At 36.9% G+C, this 20,878-nt stretch overlaps 1 protein-coding gene across 6 annotated transcripts in view; it reads right to left on the reverse strand.

Moving 5' to 3' along the window:
* SRSF11 (serine and arginine rich splicing factor 11) overlaps positions 1 to 20,878 on the reverse strand; it is a 51,056-nt gene that overhangs the window by 1,856 nt on the left and 28,322 nt on the right. For 4 of the 6 annotated variants that reach the window (XM_055585497.1, XM_055585499.1, XM_055585496.1 and 1 more), the window contains 5 exons: positions 18,868 to 18,995; positions 14,395 to 14,476; positions 7,423 to 7,554; positions 5,452 to 5,541; positions 143 to 259 (listed from right to left, as the gene is read on the reverse strand). In XM_055585497.1, the coding sequence (XP_055441472.1) occupies positions 143 to 259; positions 5,452 to 5,541; positions 7,423 to 7,554; positions 14,395 to 14,476; positions 18,868 to 18,995 (549 nt within the window). The remainder of the gene's footprint in view (positions 1 to 142; positions 260 to 5,451; positions 5,542 to 7,422; positions 7,555 to 14,394; positions 14,477 to 18,867; positions 18,996 to 20,878) is intronic. The other 2 variants (XM_055585498.1, XM_055585500.1) reach the window with 1 other exon arrangement.

Raw genomic sequence — 20,878 nt, forward strand, 5'->3', positions numbered from 1 at the left:
AAACAGTGTTTATTATAACAATCTCAAGTCATGAAGAGAATGTATCAGCACATTCTTAAGTATTTTAATTCCTGAGAAGGAAGAAAAATTCTAGGACAGTTTCTGAAAAACAGGATAGATATAATAAAAGATTAATACTTACCTTCTAGGGGATGGTGAGCGAGACAATTTTCTTTTGGGAGACCTAGGCTTTTTAGGAGATCTTGTGCCACTTCTGCTTCTTCGTCGTCGTCTCTCTCTAGAACAACAAATGTGCAAACTAGACTTTAAAATACAGTGTTATTCAAAAAATGCAGGCACGTCATAGCAGATGTGTCTGCAATGGAACTCCACTAGAAACAGAAAACTCCATTTTCAAATACTGTTTGGAGCTGAAGAAGCAAATGGGTAATAAAAGTTGGCAACTTTTTGGGGGCAAACTATGTGCCTTTCCTTTAATGCCCCTAGGAATTCCTAAGCCCTAATTTCTAGCAATTCTTAAAGACATGATGTCATCAAAACATCAGAAATGTTAAGCTCAAGGAAAAACTGATCAACAAAGGTTCTAATTCAACTCTGAAGTAAATTATTATCCAAAGAACCAGCTTTAGATTCAGTCAATGGACAGAACATGTAAAGGATTAATATGTTGTGTTATGGAAGGCAGTTGCTAATAAAATTCAAAACTACTTCTAAATCATTAGGTAAAACTTAGAGAACCGAGAACTAGAGTTAGTGGTGGTGGTTGTTTAGTTGTCAAGTTATGTCTGACTCTTTTGCAACCCCAATGACTGTACACCCAGCAGGCTCCTCTACCCATGGGATTTCCCAGGCAAGAATACTGACGTGGGTTGCCATTTCCTTCTCCAGGGGATTGTCCTGATCCAGGGATCAAACCCACCTCTCCTGCACTGCAGGCTGATTCTTTACCACTGAGCCGTCAGGAAACAGGGATCAAACTGACTTCCTGTTGTCCAGTAAATCACGCCCCTAGTCCAATCCCTATTTTGAGCAATTAGCTTTTTATGATATACCTCCTCTTTAAATTGACTTAAAAAAAGTCCTGCTTCTACAATACAAACAGATGGAAAGTTTTGCTGTGTTCTTGGACTAGAAGTACCAATACTGTTAAAATGACTACACTACCCAAGGTAATCTTTAGATTCAATGCAATCCATATCAAAATACCAATGGCACTTCATGCAGAATTAGAAGAAACAATTTTAAAATCTGTATGGAAACAAAACAACTTTGAATAGCCAAAACAATCTTGATACAGAAAGAAACAAGAGCTGGAGGAATCACATTCCCTGGCTTCAGACTATACTACAAAGCTACAGTAATCAAAACAGTATGGTACAGGCACAAAAACAGACACATAAATCAATGAAACAGAATAAGAATCCAGAAATAAACCCACACACTTATGGTCAGGAGGCTAGAATACACAATGGAGAAAAGGTAGTCTCTTCAATAAATGGTGCTAGAAAAACCAGCTGTGTGTAAAGGAGAGAAATTACAACATTCTTTTTTCAATACACAGATTCATTGTCCTATTTCAATACAAATCACACTCTGTTAAGAATAATGCACTCTAGACCAGGTTCTGACAGTCAAAAATGCTGATTTAAGAAGAGATTTGTGTTCCTAATTTAATTCATTCATTTGCATGTCTCTCCTCTAAGTATGCTATAATTCAGGCTTACTGATCAAAACTGGTAATCACTCCTCCGTTTAGTGGTCCAAACTGAGCTTTTAAAATCACAACTCTACTTATTTATTCAGAGATTTTTATATTTAATGACTCTAGGATGAATGCTTATTAGATGAGATAATGAAAAGAAAGGTTATTCAAAGTGACCTCTGAAATGATCCTATATATTTTCCAAATAACGTGTAGGTATCACACGGAGCTTCGCAGAATCCAAGCACATTTTCTGTAACTGATGACCTGACCTGGTCCATTTTCACCTTTTCTCAGCACCATCTTCTGATTTCATAGCAAAATCTGCTTGGAATCAGATCGTAACAGGCAGCAAAACATTCTTTAATTTCATATCCAAAAATAAAGTGGATTAAAGACCTAAGTGTAAGACCAGACACTATAAAACTGGAGGAAAAGATAAGTAGAACATTCTTGGACATAAATCATAGCAACATTTTTTTTTTTGGATCTATCTCCTAAAGTAAATAAAAGCAAAAAACACAAATGGGACCTAATTAGAGATTTTGCACAGCAAAAGAAGCATAAACAAAACAAAACAGACAACCTACAGAACTGGTGAAAATATTTTCAAACAATTTGACTGATAAGGCATTAATCCCCAAAATATACAAATAGTTCATACAGCTCAGTATCAAACAAACAATCAAAAATGGGCAGAAGACCTAAACAGGACATTTCACCAAAGAAGACATACGGATGGCCAAAAGTAAAGATGCTCAACACTGCTAATTATTAAGAGAAATGTAAATCAAAACTACAATGAATTATCTATCACCTCACTGTGGTCAGAACAGCCATCATCAAAAAGTTTACAAATAATAAATGCTGGAGAGGGTGTAAAGAAAAGGGAACCCTCCTACACTGCTGATAGAAATGTAACCCCAATATTCACAGTACCATTTTTTAATAATTCTCAAGATAGAGAAGCTATGTAAGTGTTCATCAACAGAAGAATGGTTAAAGAAAACTGCTACTATTTATACAACAGAATATTAGTAAGCTATAAAAAAGAATGAAATTGTGCCATCTGCAGCAACATGGATGGACATGGAGGGCATTTAAGCAAAGTGAAATAAGTCAGACAGAGACAGACAAATACTATAGGATATAACTTACACATGTAATCTAAAAAATACAACAAACTAGTGAATATAACAAAAAAGCAGACTCGAGATACAGAGAGAAAACTAGTGGTTACCACTGTGAAGAGGAAAAGGCAGGGGACATTATATGGTCAGAGGATTCAGAGAGACAAACTATTAGGTGTAAAATAAGCTACTAGTTTATACTTTACAACACAAGGAATATAGCATATTTTATAACAACAACAAACAGAACATAGTCTTTAAAAATTGTGAATTGCTATACTGTATAGCAACTATACTTAAAAACCCACCTAATGACAAGCTACTATTAAGTTTAAGATAGACTCAAGGATGTCTTATGCAACATGGGGAATATAGTCAATATTCTGTAATAACTGTAAGGAGATAGTAAACTTTAATACAAAAAACCTGATTAAATGAAAAAAGTGTATGATTTAGACACAAATAAAAAAAATTAAGCCCAATAGGCTTTGTCTTTATTTCAGCAGCCAAATGAAGCTTTAAAGAATAAAAAACCACAAGTTGTCTGTGACCCCTGTCCTGGAAATGTTACACAGAACTTTTCCTTCATCTAATGTTTATTAAGCTTGTCAGGGTTGTATACCTAACACTTTTTCATACTGCTTTGTGTAACAAATATTCCATATTCCTCAGAAAAGATGGGCTTTAAAAAGTTATCTTTCTTTGACCTATGATAGACTGTACAACAGCTGCAAACATGTTAGTACGTATTCAATAAAAATGTACAGAATTTGCCATAATTTAAGAATGATTCAGGATTTCCCTGGTGGTCCACTGGTTGGGAGTCTGCCTGCCAATGCAGGGAACGTGGGTTCAATCCTGGTCTGGGAGAATTCCACATGCTACGGGCAGCTGAGCCCTTGTGCCACAACGATGGAACCTGAGCTCTAGAGCCCACATGCCACCACAACTACTGAAGCCTGTGTGCCCCAGAGCCTGTGCTCTCCAAGATAAGAAGCCCACACAGAGCAACTAGAGTAGCTACTGCTCGCTGCGTCCAAGAGAGCCTGTACACAGCAATGAAGACCCAATGCAGCCAAAAATGATAAAGAATGATTCAATAATTAAGCAGAGCAAGGCACTTATAAGCAAGTCCATTAAATAAACAAATAATATGCCTCCAGTTTTTAAGGTAATAGAATACATATTGCACATCTCATCTTTTATGCCCCTTTGCCGCCTTAGACCTATTTTGGTATTCCTTCAGCACTTGTATCTGGTTTCACTTTCTTTATATAGTCACAAAATTTTTAAAAAGACAATTTTCAACACCCCAAAGGGACCCCATGTCTTTAGCTATCATACTCCAACCACTAATCTACTTTATAGATTCATCCATTCTGTACATTCCATATGAATGAAATCACACAATGTATGGTCTGCTGTGACTAGCTTCTTTAACATGGAAAGTTTTCAAGGCTCATTCATATTGTACTACCATTACTTTGGTTCCTTTTTACAGATGAATAATAATCTATTGTATGAGTATACAACTTTGTTTACCCATGTTAAGTGGATATTTGGGTTGACTTCTTGGTTATGAATAACGATGCCAAGAACATTCATGTGTAAGTTTTTGTGCAGACATGTTTTTGCTTCTCTTGGGCATATCACTGGGAACAAAACTGCTGTGTTAAAGAGCTCTTAAATTTAATTTCTGTAGGAACTGCCAACCTGTTTTTCCAATGCAGCTGCACAATTTTACATTCTTTCTTTGTATGACTGAGTTGTTATATTCTAGGTAGAAGTCCATTATTGGAAACATTTTTCTAGCACTCTGAGGGCTGTCTTTAACAGTGTTCTTTGAAACAAAAAGTCTTCAGTTTTTATCATCCTCAAACTTGTCTATTTCTCTTTTGTTGCTTATGACTTTTGTCGTATGTAGGGAACCACTGACAAATTCCAGGTCATGAAGGTTAACTTAACATGTTTTCTCCTAAGCGCTTTTTAGTTTTGGCTTTTATGTTTAAGTGTTTTATCCATTTTAAGTTAATTTTTATAGACAGTTTGAGCCCTTAGGTGAATTTAAATAATCAAGATTAAGAAAACAAACACTGTAATAAAATGTGTAAACAAGATAGGAAGAAAATGGAGTTAAGTATGGCCAGTCCTTTCTACCATCACATGTATGCCATATTTAAGAATGAAAAATACATTTTCTGAAAGTTTACAACACTAAAATTTCACTGCAGCAGGTTAACTACTCTAAGAATGACACAAACTAGAACTTGCCTTGCCTCCAATTATTTTATCAACAAACCATTATGTATGGGAAAAAAAACTATTTTAAGTATTAACATGTAATAAAATGAATCTAATGTGATAATGCAGTATACTTTAGCCATCAAATGCTTGGGGGGAAAAAACACACAAACAGTTCAAATTAGGATATGAAATGCATAGAGCAAACATAAAAACTGACCTCTGCTGAATTCCATGTTATTGTAAATGAACTCTATACCATAAAGCATTAATTGGAAACTTCACAGATTGCCTTTAGAAATCTTCACCATTAAAGTACGTAGTTCTGTACTGGAAAACATTTCACGTTCACAGCCTGATGAGTCTTTGCAAACAAAGTTTAAAAAACAATGCCAAGAATTCATAATGCAACCCTACCTGCTAGCACTTCTGGAACGTCTGGCTGTGCTGTAACTTTTTGGTGGCGTTTTGGAACGTTTCTTTTCTTTGTCTTCTTTCTTTTTATCTCTAATAAATGAACACAATTTATTAATGTGTTAGAAGATTCAGTTAATAGAAAAAATATATATACAAATTAAAAACAAAAGTACAATGAAATGGATTCTTATTCTTAAAATGTTATTCTGATAAAAACTTTTAAGTTATTCTTTCAAAGCACACACCTGATGTAAACATCCACCATGAATGAAGCCAACCTTCTAACTGTGGCCCTGCTATTACATATTCTGGGCTATTCAATACTATTAGGAAAAAAATCATAATGGACTGGTACTACAACCATACCTCAACTCTAAATGGTCCCTTAAGTGGTCCCAGTCATTTTTCACAAATTCATATTAAACCCCTTTATCAGAAATCTTTCAAAGTACAAATGTGAAAATATTAATTCTCTGCTTATCACTTTTCAATTCATTCCCACTGACTTCAGGATCAACTGTAAACTCCTTAGTGTGAACAATAAAGCCTTTTATGTGTCATCTGTCTCAACTGTCCTGACCTCATTTCCTGGTCCTTCTACACCAACATATTCCTTATTTTAAGAATTCATGCTAACCTTGTAAGTATTCTCTACCGGAAATCATGCTCCTGAGTCCAGTCAAATCTATCAGAATTTAATACTCAAGTCACCTCTTAATAAATCTTCCAACATCCCTAACAATGGCCCTTCCTTGGTAATTGCATTAATTTCTCCCCTAGTATAAATAAAGTTCCTCAAGGGAAGGAATGCCTAATTGCTCTTTATATAAGAGATGGTTCATTAAGTAAGCTCGTTTGGCTGAATTAAGAGATGACTAGCTCTAAAACATGATTAAAAGTCTCATCAGAGGCTGAATATACAGTAAAGCTATCACAAAATCCAAGTCCCACGTTGAGTTACATGCTTACCAAGAATAAATTTTGAAAAAAAAAAAAAAAAAAAAAAAGAATAATTTTGTTGCTTTTTGCTGTGATTCTTACTATTTTTAATCACATAATCAAATAAATAAATGGGTAAAGTATAAAATATAGGGCTGTTTCTAGAAAATTAAGGCAAATATTTTTATAAAGAGATAAAAGACAGTTTAAAAAATAAGTGTTGCAAAATTATACTGTGTGACAGCTAAAAATGGAGGGAAAAATCTAAGTACTTTCAAGTAACGGAGTTCTTGATACTTTAAAGGTGGTTTAAACGAAAAGAAAGTGATTTTGTATCTATTATTCAAGATTGCTGCTGCTGCTGTTGTGCTGTCGCTTCAGTTGTGTCCGACTCTGTGCGACCCCATAGACGGCAGCCCATGAGGCTCCCCTATCCCTGGGGTTCTCCAGGCAAGAACACTGGAGTGGGCTGCCATTTCCTTCTCCTATACATGAAAGTGAAAGTGAAGTTGCTCAGTCGTGTCCGACTTTCAGCGACCCCATGGACTGCAGCCTACCAGGCTCCTCCGTCCATGGGATTTCCAGGCAAGAGTACTGGAGTGGGGTGATTATTCAAGACTAGGCCTACTAATTTCAAAGGGTTTGGCCGTATATGAAAAACAAATTACTGAATGAACGTTTAAGTCAAAATACAATGTTAAGGTGTGGATATTTTGGTTTTTAGTAAATCCTCACTGTAATTCTTTACTGGCCTCCAAATCACATTAGACTCTTAGGGATATGGTTCGGTGTCAGGAACACAGCAATATTAATTCATACTTAAAAGCTGCTCATGATGAGATATATAAAGAAGAATTAAGAAGGCATGATTGTCTGCCAAAAACTCTGGCATATCAAGAAGTTGCTGGGAACACAAAATTCTTACCAATGGTTGAATGGAAAAGACGAAATGAAAAAAGGCAGTAGAAACAGCTAAGAATTCTTACTATGGAGAAATTTTACTCATTCACTGTTACTAGTTTTCTACTGTACCTGTTTTTTGACGTGCTCCTTGACCTTCTACCCCTCTCTCTGGAATGAGATCTTCTCCGTCTTGGACTTTTGGATCGTCGTCTACTCCTTGACTTAGAATGTGATCGCCTTCTTGATCTGCTTCTTGATCGCCTTATAAAGTAAAAGGAAGCAGACATATGTATATAAACCTAAAAAGACTAGCTCTACTTTTGATTATTTCATATAAGTGTAGGACCAAAGATTCAGACATGTTGGCTAGCCATCAGTGAGGGTAATTTCCTGCCATTATTTATTTATTTCACACAACATCTGATATCCCAGAAGTTAGAAAATACCTTTTAACACCTGGAATTCCTCACCTTTTAATCTTTTGTTCAAACTGTCAAACCAATCCTACTTTGCCCACTGAAACTACAACTCCAAACTTAAAATTATTGCTAGAAAATGAAGGAAAATAAAAAATGACTCATTTGCATCACTTCATAATTACACAGCATTTTAGAATGTACCTAATTTTATTCCTCACTATTACAAGTTAAATCCATTTACTACTTATCAAATACTTACTTATGCCCATTACATGCTTTACCAATATTCACTCATTTACTTTCATAATAAATCTAGTAACAGTAAATACTATTACTATTCCCATTTTGGGCTTGCCAGGAGGCACTAGTGGTAAAGAACTCACCTGTTAAAGCAGGAGACTTAAGAGTTGAGAAGATCCCTGGAGAATGGGCATAGTAACCCACTTCAGTATTTCAAAAGGAAACCACATACTGTATTGGTTTCTATGATTTCTAATTGCTGTTCTCTGATATACATTCCTCTTCTTTAATTTCCAGTTTAAGAGAAATACAAGTAATGCAGGGCAGATACAGATATATACAATTCAGTATAAACTGCCCTTTTTACTCTCATGTGTCCTCAATATTGTATGATCATCTCTTTCCTGCCATGTAAGACATGTTTCTCTGTGCCTACTGCATTATCACCTTCATCCCCCATGTTTTCTCTAAAAGGTTAAGTGCAATTAACTTTTTGATGTTGTCATTGATCCTTTTCCCTATTTTAAGAAAAATTGAAAGCAAATGGCACTTCTTTGCTTAGACTTGGTCATTTAACTTTTAGTGAACCATTCAACCTCTTCCCATGGAAAACTTCAAATACAATTTAAACTTTTTGCTTTCATTATTTTCAGAGTTGCCAAAGGATAGACATTTTAAGTAATGCAAAGGATTTGTTTTCAAATCTCCCTTTTAAAATCAGTTAATGAAAGTATTCATTATTTAATCTGAGCCTATTACTTCAGCAAAAAAACCAGCACCTACATCATAGAATAGTTGTAATTTAAGCAAAATTATAAAATCCAGCTCAGCGCCTTAATGTAGACATATAAATTAAATACGGACTGCTCTTATTGCTGTGCTACCATAGTGTTGCCATCATTCTCTATAACAGCTGTTTCAAAACCCATTAGGAGTAATGTCTCATCAAATTCAGTAACTATATTTTGTACATCACTTATTTTTGACCATATTTGAAACTAAACAATCCCTCTCAATAACATGTCTATATCCCAGGAAATTTTCACATAAAGCTTACCTACCTTTCTTTAAGCCCCAAAAGGGTAGGGGTATATATGTCTACCTTATTCACCAACTGTACCCTTGAGTAACAACTACTATACTGTGTAATGAAAGGTAGTACTAATGTATTTCGAGTGAAACACTGACCCTCTAGAATATCAGAACCATCACTTTCTTATGAAGAATTAAAAAAAAAATTATGGAAAACCAAAATCGATGCTGTTTGAATTAGCAAGTGTTCATCTTTTGAGAAATTTGGCTTTAAAAAAAATTAAACTTAATCATTTTAGCAAAACCATGTAAAACATTTATTTACCTCTAATGTATTAAAAAATGGCTGTTAAAAATTATAAATGCATTTACATGTTTCCTTCTAAATGAAGTGATTAATAATATAAGATTTTAAAAATCTAATAAGCAGAAGTATTACATCAATCAGTTTACTATAAGGTTCTGAAACAGTTGTTTTTCAACAGCATTGCACTGCAGTCACTTCAACATTCAGTTCATATAAGCTTTTAAAAATTAGAGAAACATAGAGATTACCATATATTTTATATAACAAAGCTAGTGGAGGTGATGGAATCCCAGCTGAGATATTTCAAATCATAAAAGATACTGCTGTTAAAGTTCTGCATTCAATATGCCATCAAATTTGGATAACTCAGCAATGGTTGGTCACAGGACTGGAAAAGGTCAGTTTTCATTCCAATCCCAAAGAAGGGCATGTTAAAAAATGTTCATACTAATGTACAACTGCACTCATTTCACAAATTAGCAAGGTAATGCTCACAATCCTTCAAGCCAGGCTTCAACAGTATGTGAACCAAGAAATTCCAGATGTACAAGCTGGATTTAGAAAAGGCAGAGGAACAAGAGACCAAATGGCCAACACCCGTAGGATGATAGAAAAAGCAAATTACTAATTCTGCCTCATTGACTACGCTAAAGCCTCTGACTGTACGGACCACAACAACTGTGGAAAATTCTTAAAGAGATGGGAATATCAGATCACCTGACCTGCTTCCCAAGAAACCTGTATGTAGGTCAAGAAGGAATAGTTAGAAATGGACATGGAACAACAGACTGGCTGAAACCTGGGTAAGTAGTACGTCAAGGCTGTATACTGTCACCCTGCTTATTTAACTTTTGTGCAGAGTACTTCATGCTGGGTTAGATGACTCACAAGTTGGAATCAAGATTGCCAGGAGAAGTATCAACAACCTCAGATTCGCAGGTGATACCACCCTAACAGCAGAAAGTGAAGAGAAACTAAAGAGCCACTCGATGAAGGTGCAAAAGGAGAGTGAAAAAGCCGGCTTAAAACTCAACATTCAAAAAAATGAAGATCATGGCATCTGGTGTCATCACTTCATGGTAAATAGATGGGGAAAATATGGAAACAGTGGTAGATTTTATTTTCTTGAGGTCCAAAATCACCGTGGACAGTGACTGGAGCCATGAAATTGAAGGACACTTGTTCCTTGGAAGAAAAGCAATGACAAACCATTGACTTCCCTGGTAGCTCAGATGGTAAAAGCATCTGCCTACAATGTGGGAGACCCTGGTTTGATCCCTGGGTCGGGAAGATTCCCCTGGAGAAGGAAATGGCAACCCATTCCAGTACCCTAGCCTGGAAAATCCCATAGACGGAAGGAGCCTGGTAGGCTACAGTTCATGGGGTCACAAAGAGTCGGACACGACTGAGCGATTTCACTTTTTCAGACAGCGTTTTCAAAAGCAGAGACATCACTTCACTGACAAAGGTCCGCATAGTCAAAGCTATGGTTTTTCCTGTAGACATGTATGCATGTGAGAGTTGAACCATGAAGGTTAAATGCCAAAGAATTAATGCTTTTGAACTATGGTGCTGGACAAGGGACTCTTAAGAGTCCCTTGGACTGCAAGAAATCAACCCAGAATATTCACTGGAAGGACTGATGCTGGAACTTTAATACTTTTGCCAGCTGATGAGAAGAGCTGACTCACTGGAAAAGACCCTGAGGCTGGGAAAGATTGAGGGCAGGACGAGAAAGGGCCAACAGAGGATGAGATGGTTGGATGCCATCAGAGACTCAATGGGCAAGAGTCTGAGCAAACTCTGGGAGATAGTGAAGGACAGGGAAAACTTGCATGCTACAATCCATGGGGGTCACAGAAAGTTGCATACAACTGAGCAGTTCAACAACAGTTATTATTATATATTATTATTATTTATATATAAGTAAAAAGCATATTGAAAGTAACAGTCATTTTATATGTCAAGATGCTTAAAATACTACAATTTATAATAACTATCTTTCTGCTATGATGTGTTACTACAAGTGTTCCAAAGGACTTTTCTCTCATGGTCATAATTAAAATTAATATTTGAAAGCCTTAGCACGTAACTCCTATATACAAAAGATGTAAGTTCTCCTTTTTAAGTCTAAGTATTAATCAAAGCCATGAAAGCACTTGTCCTGGAAAGTTAGTATTTTAAGTATAGGCACAGCTCAGAGATACTGAGTTTGCTCCCAGACCACTGCAATAAACTGGATATCTCAGTAACAGTATGTCACAATGAATTCGTGGATTCCCAGTACACTGCAAGTTATGTTTACACTATAAACTGTCTGTGAAGTATGCAATAGCATTATGGCAAAAAAAAAAAAAAAAACAACAACACTGTACATACATTAAGGCAATAGGGAACTTCTAAAGGTTCAGTGGAGCCCTCAGATGTTCTAGATTTGGGTTTTTTGAAAGACAAAATCTTTTAAGCATGAAATGGGCTGGGTGAAGGTGGATGACACAAACACACCAGACAGAACCACCCTGTAACATTCTGCTACAGACTGAAACTTTGTGTCCTCCCAAAATTCTTAAAGGAAACCAAATACCCAATGTGATGATGTTATGAGGTAGGAGCCTTTGGGGTGATTGGGTTATGAAGGCCCAGCTTTCACGAATAGGATGAATGCGTTTATTAAAGACATCTCAGAGGGAGCTTCTCTGGTGGTTCAGTGGTAAAGAATCCACCTGCCAATGCAGGAAACATGGGTTCCATCCCTGGTCCATGAATATCGCACATGCCACGGAGTAACTAAGCCCATGAGCCACAACTACTGGGCCTGTGCTCTAGAGACTGGAGCCACTACCACTGAGCTCATGTGCCATGACTACTGAAGCCTGGGTGTGCTAGAGCTTGTGGTCCATAACAAAAACCACAGCAATGAGAAGCCCACACACTGTAACTACAGAGTAGCCCCACTCACCGCAACAAGCTAAAAGCCTGCACAGCAATGAAGACCCAGCACACTCAAAAGTAAATAAATAAAATTATTAAAATAAAAAGAACTCAAGAGATACCCCACCCCTGGTCCATCTTTCTATGTGAGGACACATGGATATAGCAAACTATCAATATAAATGAGGAAGTAGGTCCTCACCAAACAGCAAATTTTCTGACACCCTAATCTTGAACTTCCCAGCTTCTAGAACTGTGAGAAGTAAATTTCTATTGTTTATAAGCCATCCAGTCTATGGTATCCTGTTATAGCAGTCAAATGGACTAAGGCACAGTCTAAGAAATGACTTAACAATGCTATGGGAGCTATAAGGTCAATCCCCAACCCCATCCCCCAACCCAGAATCATAACAAGGCAGGTAATACCTGCCTTTGCCACTTTGACATTTGTACCAATGGTGCATAAGCATTTCCTTATTACAAAGCAAGATAGTGGCAACTGAACCTGATATTTACTGTATTTTCATTGGCATTTGTAGCGAAGATTTTGTAGTGAAAATCCTGCCAATTTCACCAACGACATCTTTAATAGAGCCAGTAAAAATTATTCATTTTATTAAATCTAGTTCCTTGAGTGCTATTAAACTAGTACCATTATTGACTAGAAATGTTAAATCTGGTCCCTTCAGCAACATTCTGTGCAATGAAATGGGCAGTATGCATAAATCATTTCTGATACTTTTAAGTTCAGCGACTGTCAAGGAAGACACTTGTGTAATTGAGTGTGAGCTTACCTAATTGTTTTTGCCATGAAACATCTTTACTTCAAAGAACTGACAAACCATGGTTGTTTAGACTTAGGTATCTGGTAGACACTTTCATGAAAAATGAATTATCATTTCAAGGAAAAAAATTTGTTGCCAATAATAAAATCTGAGCTTTCAGGAGAAAATTAAACTTTGGAAAACTTAAACCCACCATTGTGAATCTGACAGCTTCCTAACATTTTAGAAGGGTTTACTGGTAAGATGTATGGTGATATTACCAAGTCATCTTTTGATATTGTGTAAAAAAGTATCAACACCTGAAAACTTGCATAAAGCAATCAATCAATTATTTTCCAAACCATTAATGCATAACTGTACAAAAGGATGCCTGGTGAAAAGATCCACTCAAAGTATAGTAAAGATCAACAGATTTTACAAGTTTTGGTATTGGAATCAAAGACTACTACTACTCCCAATTACCCAAAAAGACTATAAAATTACTTTTCCCTCTTCTCACGATATATTTGTGTAAAGTCACATATTCTATATATATTAACCAAAATATACTACAATAAGCTGAATGCAGAATCCTATACATCTTCTATTAAGCTAATGTTAAAGGAATTTGCAAAGATGTTAAGATGTAAATAAAGCCATTCTTTTAATTTTGGGGGGAAAAGCTTTGTTTCAAAGCTAAGTTAATATGAATGGGTTTCAATATTCATCATTATTTCAAATGATGGTTTCAAATTTTACTATGGCCAACAATGACGCTATACACCACAAAAACAAAAGCTCATTGGAGTTCTTATATTTTTTATGAGTATAGAGGTCCTAATATCAGCAAGTTTGAGAGTCATTGGTCTAGACAGATCCTTACAAATCTATACAAGTATGTCATGTGAGAAAGAGAATACACTGGTCCTTTTACCCTGCAGAGTCCTACTCTGGGTAGGACAAAGAATAATAGTTACCATCATGTAGTTTATCCAATAATACAAAGAGCAATCTCAAAACATGTCATCTGCAAATATTCAAGCTTTAGATGGGTAAGCTAAGGTTGCATAACAACCCTCCATGTTCCAAGTCAGGAGTCTAGTGAAATGTCAGAACTAGAATTCAAGTCAAAAGTTTCAAGGTCAGTGTCCTTTCCAGAGTACTAATTCATTTCAGTGCTCGAATTCCAGTGGCTTCTTCCTATCCCTAGATTTCTGGGGGGGATTTTAAAGTATCTACCATCTTTTCTCTATTTATACCTGTGAACAGTAATTCACCTACTCTGCAAATAGCAGTAGTTATCAAAACCACTGTAACCATGAGCTAATTAGGGTAACAGCAGATGTGACATAGGGAAATAATCTGTCTAAGGAAGAACTTACTACCAAACAGCAATCAATCTAATTACCTGTGCCTAGAAGATGAGGGAGTCCTCCTCCTCCTAGAACGTGATCTTGACCTTGAGTGTCTTCGTTTTTCTTCTTTCTTATCTAGATTTAAATGAAAAGGAATCTGGATTTAGAAATCATTAAGCATAAAGATTATTTCCATTTAGGAGTTACTCTAAGAGTTTATTATACTAATTTTCAGGTTTACTGTATGATCCTTAAATTCAGGTAGCTAAAGGTTTCTGAAGCTATGAAGTGTCATCCATAAAACCTATGAAAATAATCACCTTTCTCATTCTTTACTCTTCAGAGGTTTCTAAACCATGACTCCTGTTTGCATGCCTTAGGTTCTCTTTCCCCAAACGGAGCTACAGTATACCCAGATTAAAACTCTACTCTGTACATGCTCATGGATTAATAATACCTCCCCAAACTGTACCTAAGTGTAAAATGTTTATATTTATAATAAAAACAAAGATAAACATTTAAAATTCTTGGATCAGCAAAATGTTCCTTTTTAGTCATTACTTAACTCTATGCTTCTTTCCTAGATATGTCTCATTCAATCACTCATTTCTATACTTCTGGGATAGAAACTAAACCAGCTCTCTTTTTAATCTTTGTTCTACTTTTGCATTCATTTTCAACACTGTGTATGTTTACAGAGCAGAACAAGAATGATCTGTTACCATTTAGTAGTTTAAAACAACACATAAATTCCTTTAACTAAGGACCGAATGAAGGAAAAATACAGCCATTGCAATTCTTCATATATGGACTATCATTCAAAGTGAGAATGCTGGCCCTGCCCTAGCAACTAAGAGTAAAGAATTTATTTGCAATGCAGGAGCTGCATTGGGTCAGGAAGATGCCCTGGAGCAGGGCATAACAACCTACTCCACTATTCTTTGCCTGGAGAATCCCATGGACAGAGTAGCCTGGTGAGCCATAGTCCAAAGGGTTACAAGAGTCAGACATGACTGAGGTGACTTAGCCCGTATGCACAAAGTGAGAATGAGTTCCTCTTTTACATTTCTATCATTTCATTAATAGAATTCAACTTATTGTGAATATCAAATTAACAAAAATTTGTGCAGCAAAAAAAATTTCATAAAGAGGTAAGTCGTTTTCAGTCATTTCAGTTATGAGTTTCCAATGAAAACAGAAATGGTGTTCTGGTTTTGGAGTCATACAGGTCCAGTTATCTATATAAACTGCTTGTCATGTGACACTGGGTTAATTATTTAATAACCTGGTTGAATGAGATAATATACAAAGATTTGATATTAATGTATCCATATACTTTATAATTGTCTAATACCATATACAATAAAAACCACCCCATTAAGAATTGGAATGAAGAAAATGAATAAAGCATTGTTCATAACGGAATAAAAAAAATCAGGACCAAAGATCCAAATACATATATGCAGAAAATGGGACAACCATTCATCTCATCTCAAAAAGACAATCTGCAAAGAATAATATTTACTTTTCTTTAAACAAATGGTGTAAATAGAAGAAACTTTATTAGGCTTTCTTGGTCAAATAAAAGACTATAGATCAGGCAATCCCAACTTCACTTCAGTTCAGTTCAGTCGCTCAGTCTTGTCTGATTTTTGCAACCCCATGAACTGTAGCATGCCAAGCCCCACTGTCCATCACCAACTCCTGGAGTGTACCCAAACTCATATCCATTGAGTCAGTGATGCCATCTAACCATTTCATCCTCTGTCGTCCCCTTCTCCTCCTGCCTTCAATCTTTCCCAACATCTGGGTCTTTTCAAATGAGTCAACTCTCCTAATGAGGTGGCCAAAGTATTGGAGTTTCAGCTTCAACATCAGTCCTTCCAATGAACATCCAGGACTGATCTCCTTTAGGATGGACTGGTTGGATCTTCTTGCAGTCCAAGGGACTCTCAAGAGTCTTCTCCAACGCTACAGTTCAAAAGCATCAATTCTTCGGAGCTCAGCTTTCTTTATAGTCCAACTCTCACACCCATACATGACCAATGGAAAAATCATAGCTTTGACTAGACGGACCTTTGTTGCCAAAGTAATGTCTCTGCTTTTTAATATGCTATCTAGGTTGGTCATAACTTTCCTTTCAAGGAATAAGCATCTTTTAATTTCATGGCTGCAATCACCATCTACAGTAATTTGGGAGCCCAGAAAAATACAGTCAGCCACTGTTTCCCCATCTATTTGCCATGAAGTGATGGGACTGGATGCCATGAACTTAGTTTTCTGAATGCTGAGCTTTAAGCCAACTTTTTCTCTCTCCTCTTTCACTTTCATCAAGAGCCACTTTAGTTCTTCTTTACTTTCTGCCATAAGGGTGGTGTCATCTGCATATCTGAGATTATTGATATTTCTCCCAGCAATCTTGATTTCCAGCTTGTGCTTCCTCCAGCCCAGCGTTTCTCATGATGTACTCTGCATAGAAGTTAAATAAGCAGGGTGACAATATATAGCCTTGATGTACTCCTCTTCCTACCTGGAACCAGTCTGTTGTTCCATGTCCAGTTCTAACTGTTGCTTCCTGATCTGCATAGAGATTTCTCAGGAGGCAGGTCAGATGGTCTGGTATTCCCATCTCTTTCAGAATTTTCCACAGTTTATTGTGATCCACACAGTCAAAGGCTTTGGCACAGTCAATAAAGCAGAAAGATCTTTTTCTGGAACTCTGCTTTTTTGATGATCCAGCGGATGTTGGCAATTTGATCTCTGGTTCCTCTGCCTTTTCTAAAACCAGCCTGAACATCTGGAAGTTCACAGTTCACATATTGCCAAAGCTTGGCTTGGAGAATTTTGAGCATTACTTTACTAGCATGTGAGATGAGTGCAATTGTGGGGTAGTTTGAGCATTCTTTGGCATTGCCTTTCTTTGGGATTGGAATGAAAACTGACCTTTTCCAGTCCTGTGGTCACTGTTGAGTCTTCCAAATTTGCTGACATATTGAGTGCAGCACTTTCACAGCATCATCTTTCAGGATTTGAAATAGCTCAACTGGAATTCCATCACCTCCACTAGCTTTGTTTGTAGTGATGCTTTCTAAGGCCCACTTGCTTCACATTCCAGGATGTCTGGCTCTAGGTGAGTGATCACACCATCATGATTATCTGGGCCATGAAGATCTTTTTTGTATAGTTCTTCTGTGTATTCTTGCCACCTCTTCTTAATATCTTCTGCTTCTGTTAGGTCCATACCATTTCTGTCCTTTATTGAGCCCATCTTTGCATGAAATATATTCCCTTGATATCTCTAATTTTCTTGAAGCGGTCTCTAGTCTTTCCTATTGTTTCCCTCTATTTCTTTGCATTGATTGCTGAGGAAGCCCTTCTTATCTCTCCTTGCTATTCTTTGGAACTCTGCATTCAGATGCTTATGTCTTTCCTTTTCTCCTTTGCTTTTCACTTCTCTTCTTTTCACATCCATTTTTAAGGCCTCCTCAGACAGCCATTTTGCTTTTTTGCATTTCTTTTTCTTGGGGATGGTCTTGATTCCTGTGTCCTGTACAGTGTCACAAACCTCCATCCATATTTCATCAGGCACTCTTGTCTATCAGATCTAGTCCCTTAAATGTATTTCTCACTTCCACTATATAATCATAAGGTATTTGATTTAGATCATACCTGAACTTAGACAAACATAAATGACTAAAAGCAACAGTAAAAACCCCCCAAATTAAAAACAACCAAAATACCACACAAAGCATTAGGTAATCCTACGCACCAATGTTTCAGAATGAGTAATTCTGTTTTAGGAATTGGGAGGTGCCTGTCTTGAACACTGTAAGATGTTTAGCATATCCCTGGCCCCGTAGGTCTAGTCAAGGTTTTGGTTGTTCCAGAGGTCATGTATGGATGTGAAAGTTGGACTGTGAAGAAAGCTGAGTGCGGAAGAATTGATGCTTTTGAACTGTGGTGTTGGAGAAGACTCTTGAGAGTCCCTTGGACTGCAAAGAGATCCAACCAGTCCATTCTTAAGGAGACAAGCCTTGGGTGTTCTTTGGAAGGAATGATGCTAAAGCTGAAATTCCAGTACTTTGGCCACCTCATGTGAAGAGTAGACTCCATGAAAAAGACTCTGATGCTGGGAGGGATTGGGGGCAGGAGGAGACGGGGACAACAGAGGATGAGATGGCTGGATGGCATCACTGACTCGATGGACGTTGAGTTTGAGTGAACTCCGGGAGATGGTGATGGATAGGGAGGCCTGGCATGCTGCGATTCATGGGGTTGCAAAGAGTGGGACACGACTGAGTGACTGAACAGAACTACCTACCAGATGCAGTTTGTATCAGCATGACAACTAAGTTTTCTCCAGGTATTTCCAAATATGCCTGGGTGACAACACTTACCGGTATCACCCATCCCCCTCTGAAATGAGAATCACTGCCCTAAATGAACTTTTATCAAAATATGGGGGAGAAAATGACTAAAGTATTATTCAACATATTTCCAAACATAATTGCATAAATCTATTTTACCTGGTTCTATAGCAGCAGAAATTAGGGACTGTGCTTCTCGTACTCTCTTCATGGCTTCCTCTATTTCTTTACTAGAGGTATCTGATTTCAGACTTGGTGAAACAAGACCAGCAGCGACATGATTCAATCTGGAATAGAACCAAGAATTGCATTTGACATATTTAAAAACATATTTATATATCCAATTAAATACACATTTCCCATCATCACTTTACTAAGATACTCCTTGGGAAAAAGTGAGAAGACTCCATGATAACTTTGACAAAATCATAATAATATAGTAAAATGGCACTATGCAAAATGGCACTCGGCATTTTAAAAGCTGCAGATATGTCAAATAAAAAAACTAATTTTGCTGAACATCCATGAACTTTCCATATACTTTCTAAGAATTGTTAGTAAATGAGAATATAATACTGCTAGTGATTTTTGATTAACAGAACGTTCCTTCACGTGATTTATAAAACTTTACTTCATCCTAATTTTGTTAGGGAAGAGAATTACTTTTTAAGCTTACAGATGACAAACTGAGGCAGAAGCCAATGACATATCAAAGTTACTTATGAAATTCCTGACTGTAAAGACTAAAGGGTTTAGTCTTTAGCCTTAAGGGTTTATGAAAATGAGAAAAAACTATAGACACCGAGTTGAGGATGGTAGTTATTTGTGGGCAGTGTAAAATGTAAACAAGAATGACTACGGGGAGGTTTTTTATTTTTTAACTCTATTAGTCATATTTTACTTAATAAGCTTCATGGTAGATACATGCTTGGATTTCACCTGGTCATTTTTAGAAAAAATGCCAGTAACTACTATAATCAAATGATTCTGTTCTGCCTTCCCCACATGCTCTTCTACTTACTGACAGTGACTTTCACCCAAGTTAAAAAAAGACACAAATGTATAGAACAGTCTTTTGGACTCTGTGGGAGAAGGCGAGGGTGGGATGATTTGAGAGAATAGCATTGAAACCTGTATATTATCATATGTGAAACAGATTGCCAGTCCAGGTTCGATGCATGAGACAGGGTGCTCAGGGCTGGTGCACTGGGGATGACCCTGAGATGGAATGGGTAGGGAGGTGGGAGGGGAGTTCAGGATGGGGAACACATGTACACCCATGGCTGTTTCATGTCAATGTATGGCAAAAACCACGACAATGCTGTAAAGTAATTAGCCTACAATTAAAATAAAAAATTAAAAAAAAGGAAAATGAATTTAGCTCAGATTTACCACACTAAGGTGCTTCCCTTGTGGCTCAGCTGGTGAAGAATCCGCCTACAATGCGGGAGCCCTGGGTTCGACCCCTGGGTTGGGAAGATCCCCTGTAGAAGGGAATGGCTGCACATTCCACTATTCTGGCCTGGACAATTTCATGAACTGTATAATCCACGGGGTTGCAAAGAGTTGAACACGACTGAGTGACTTTCACTTAACACACTATGACTCATGAAAACATCTCAAGAATCTGTGATATGTCAACTAGGAAATATAAATGGCAACATGAATAAAACTTTTCAAAGCACCGAAAGACAGCGACTTTTAGTATGTGATGTATATTACTCTTACTATGGGCTAGTGCTTCCCTCACTTCTGTCCTTCTCTTATTCATCTCCCAGGCTTCTCTGATCTTCAAGCCAAGTTCTTCTCCCTGTCATAACATTCCCACAGCATCTCTGTACCTCCTCGAGGTGGATACACATGCTTCACTGTAGTTAAATAATGTGTTCCTTTCTGAGTATAAATGCCAGGAAGGTACAAGCAAGCTTATAGGAGGTAGTCAATATAATTTTTTAAATGAACTAACTGAAGACAATATTTAGCTCTCTATTCGTCATCCTGAGACAATCCTTAGGATGATATTCATGAAGTAAGTCTGAGAAACAGCTTGGCTTGCAGTAGAAAGGCAATCTTGATTCCAGCTTGTGTTTCATCTAGCCCAACATTTCTCATGATGTACTTACTCTGCGTATAAGTTAAATAAATGGTGACAATATACAGCTTTGACATA

The sequence above is a fragment of the Bubalus kerabau genome, chromosome 6, assembly GCF_029407905.1.
Source record: "Bubalus kerabau isolate K-KA32 ecotype Philippines breed swamp buffalo chromosome 6, PCC_UOA_SB_1v2, whole genome shotgun sequence".
In the NCBI taxonomy this organism is placed as follows: domain Eukaryota; kingdom Metazoa; phylum Chordata; class Mammalia; order Artiodactyla; family Bovidae; genus Bubalus; species Bubalus kerabau.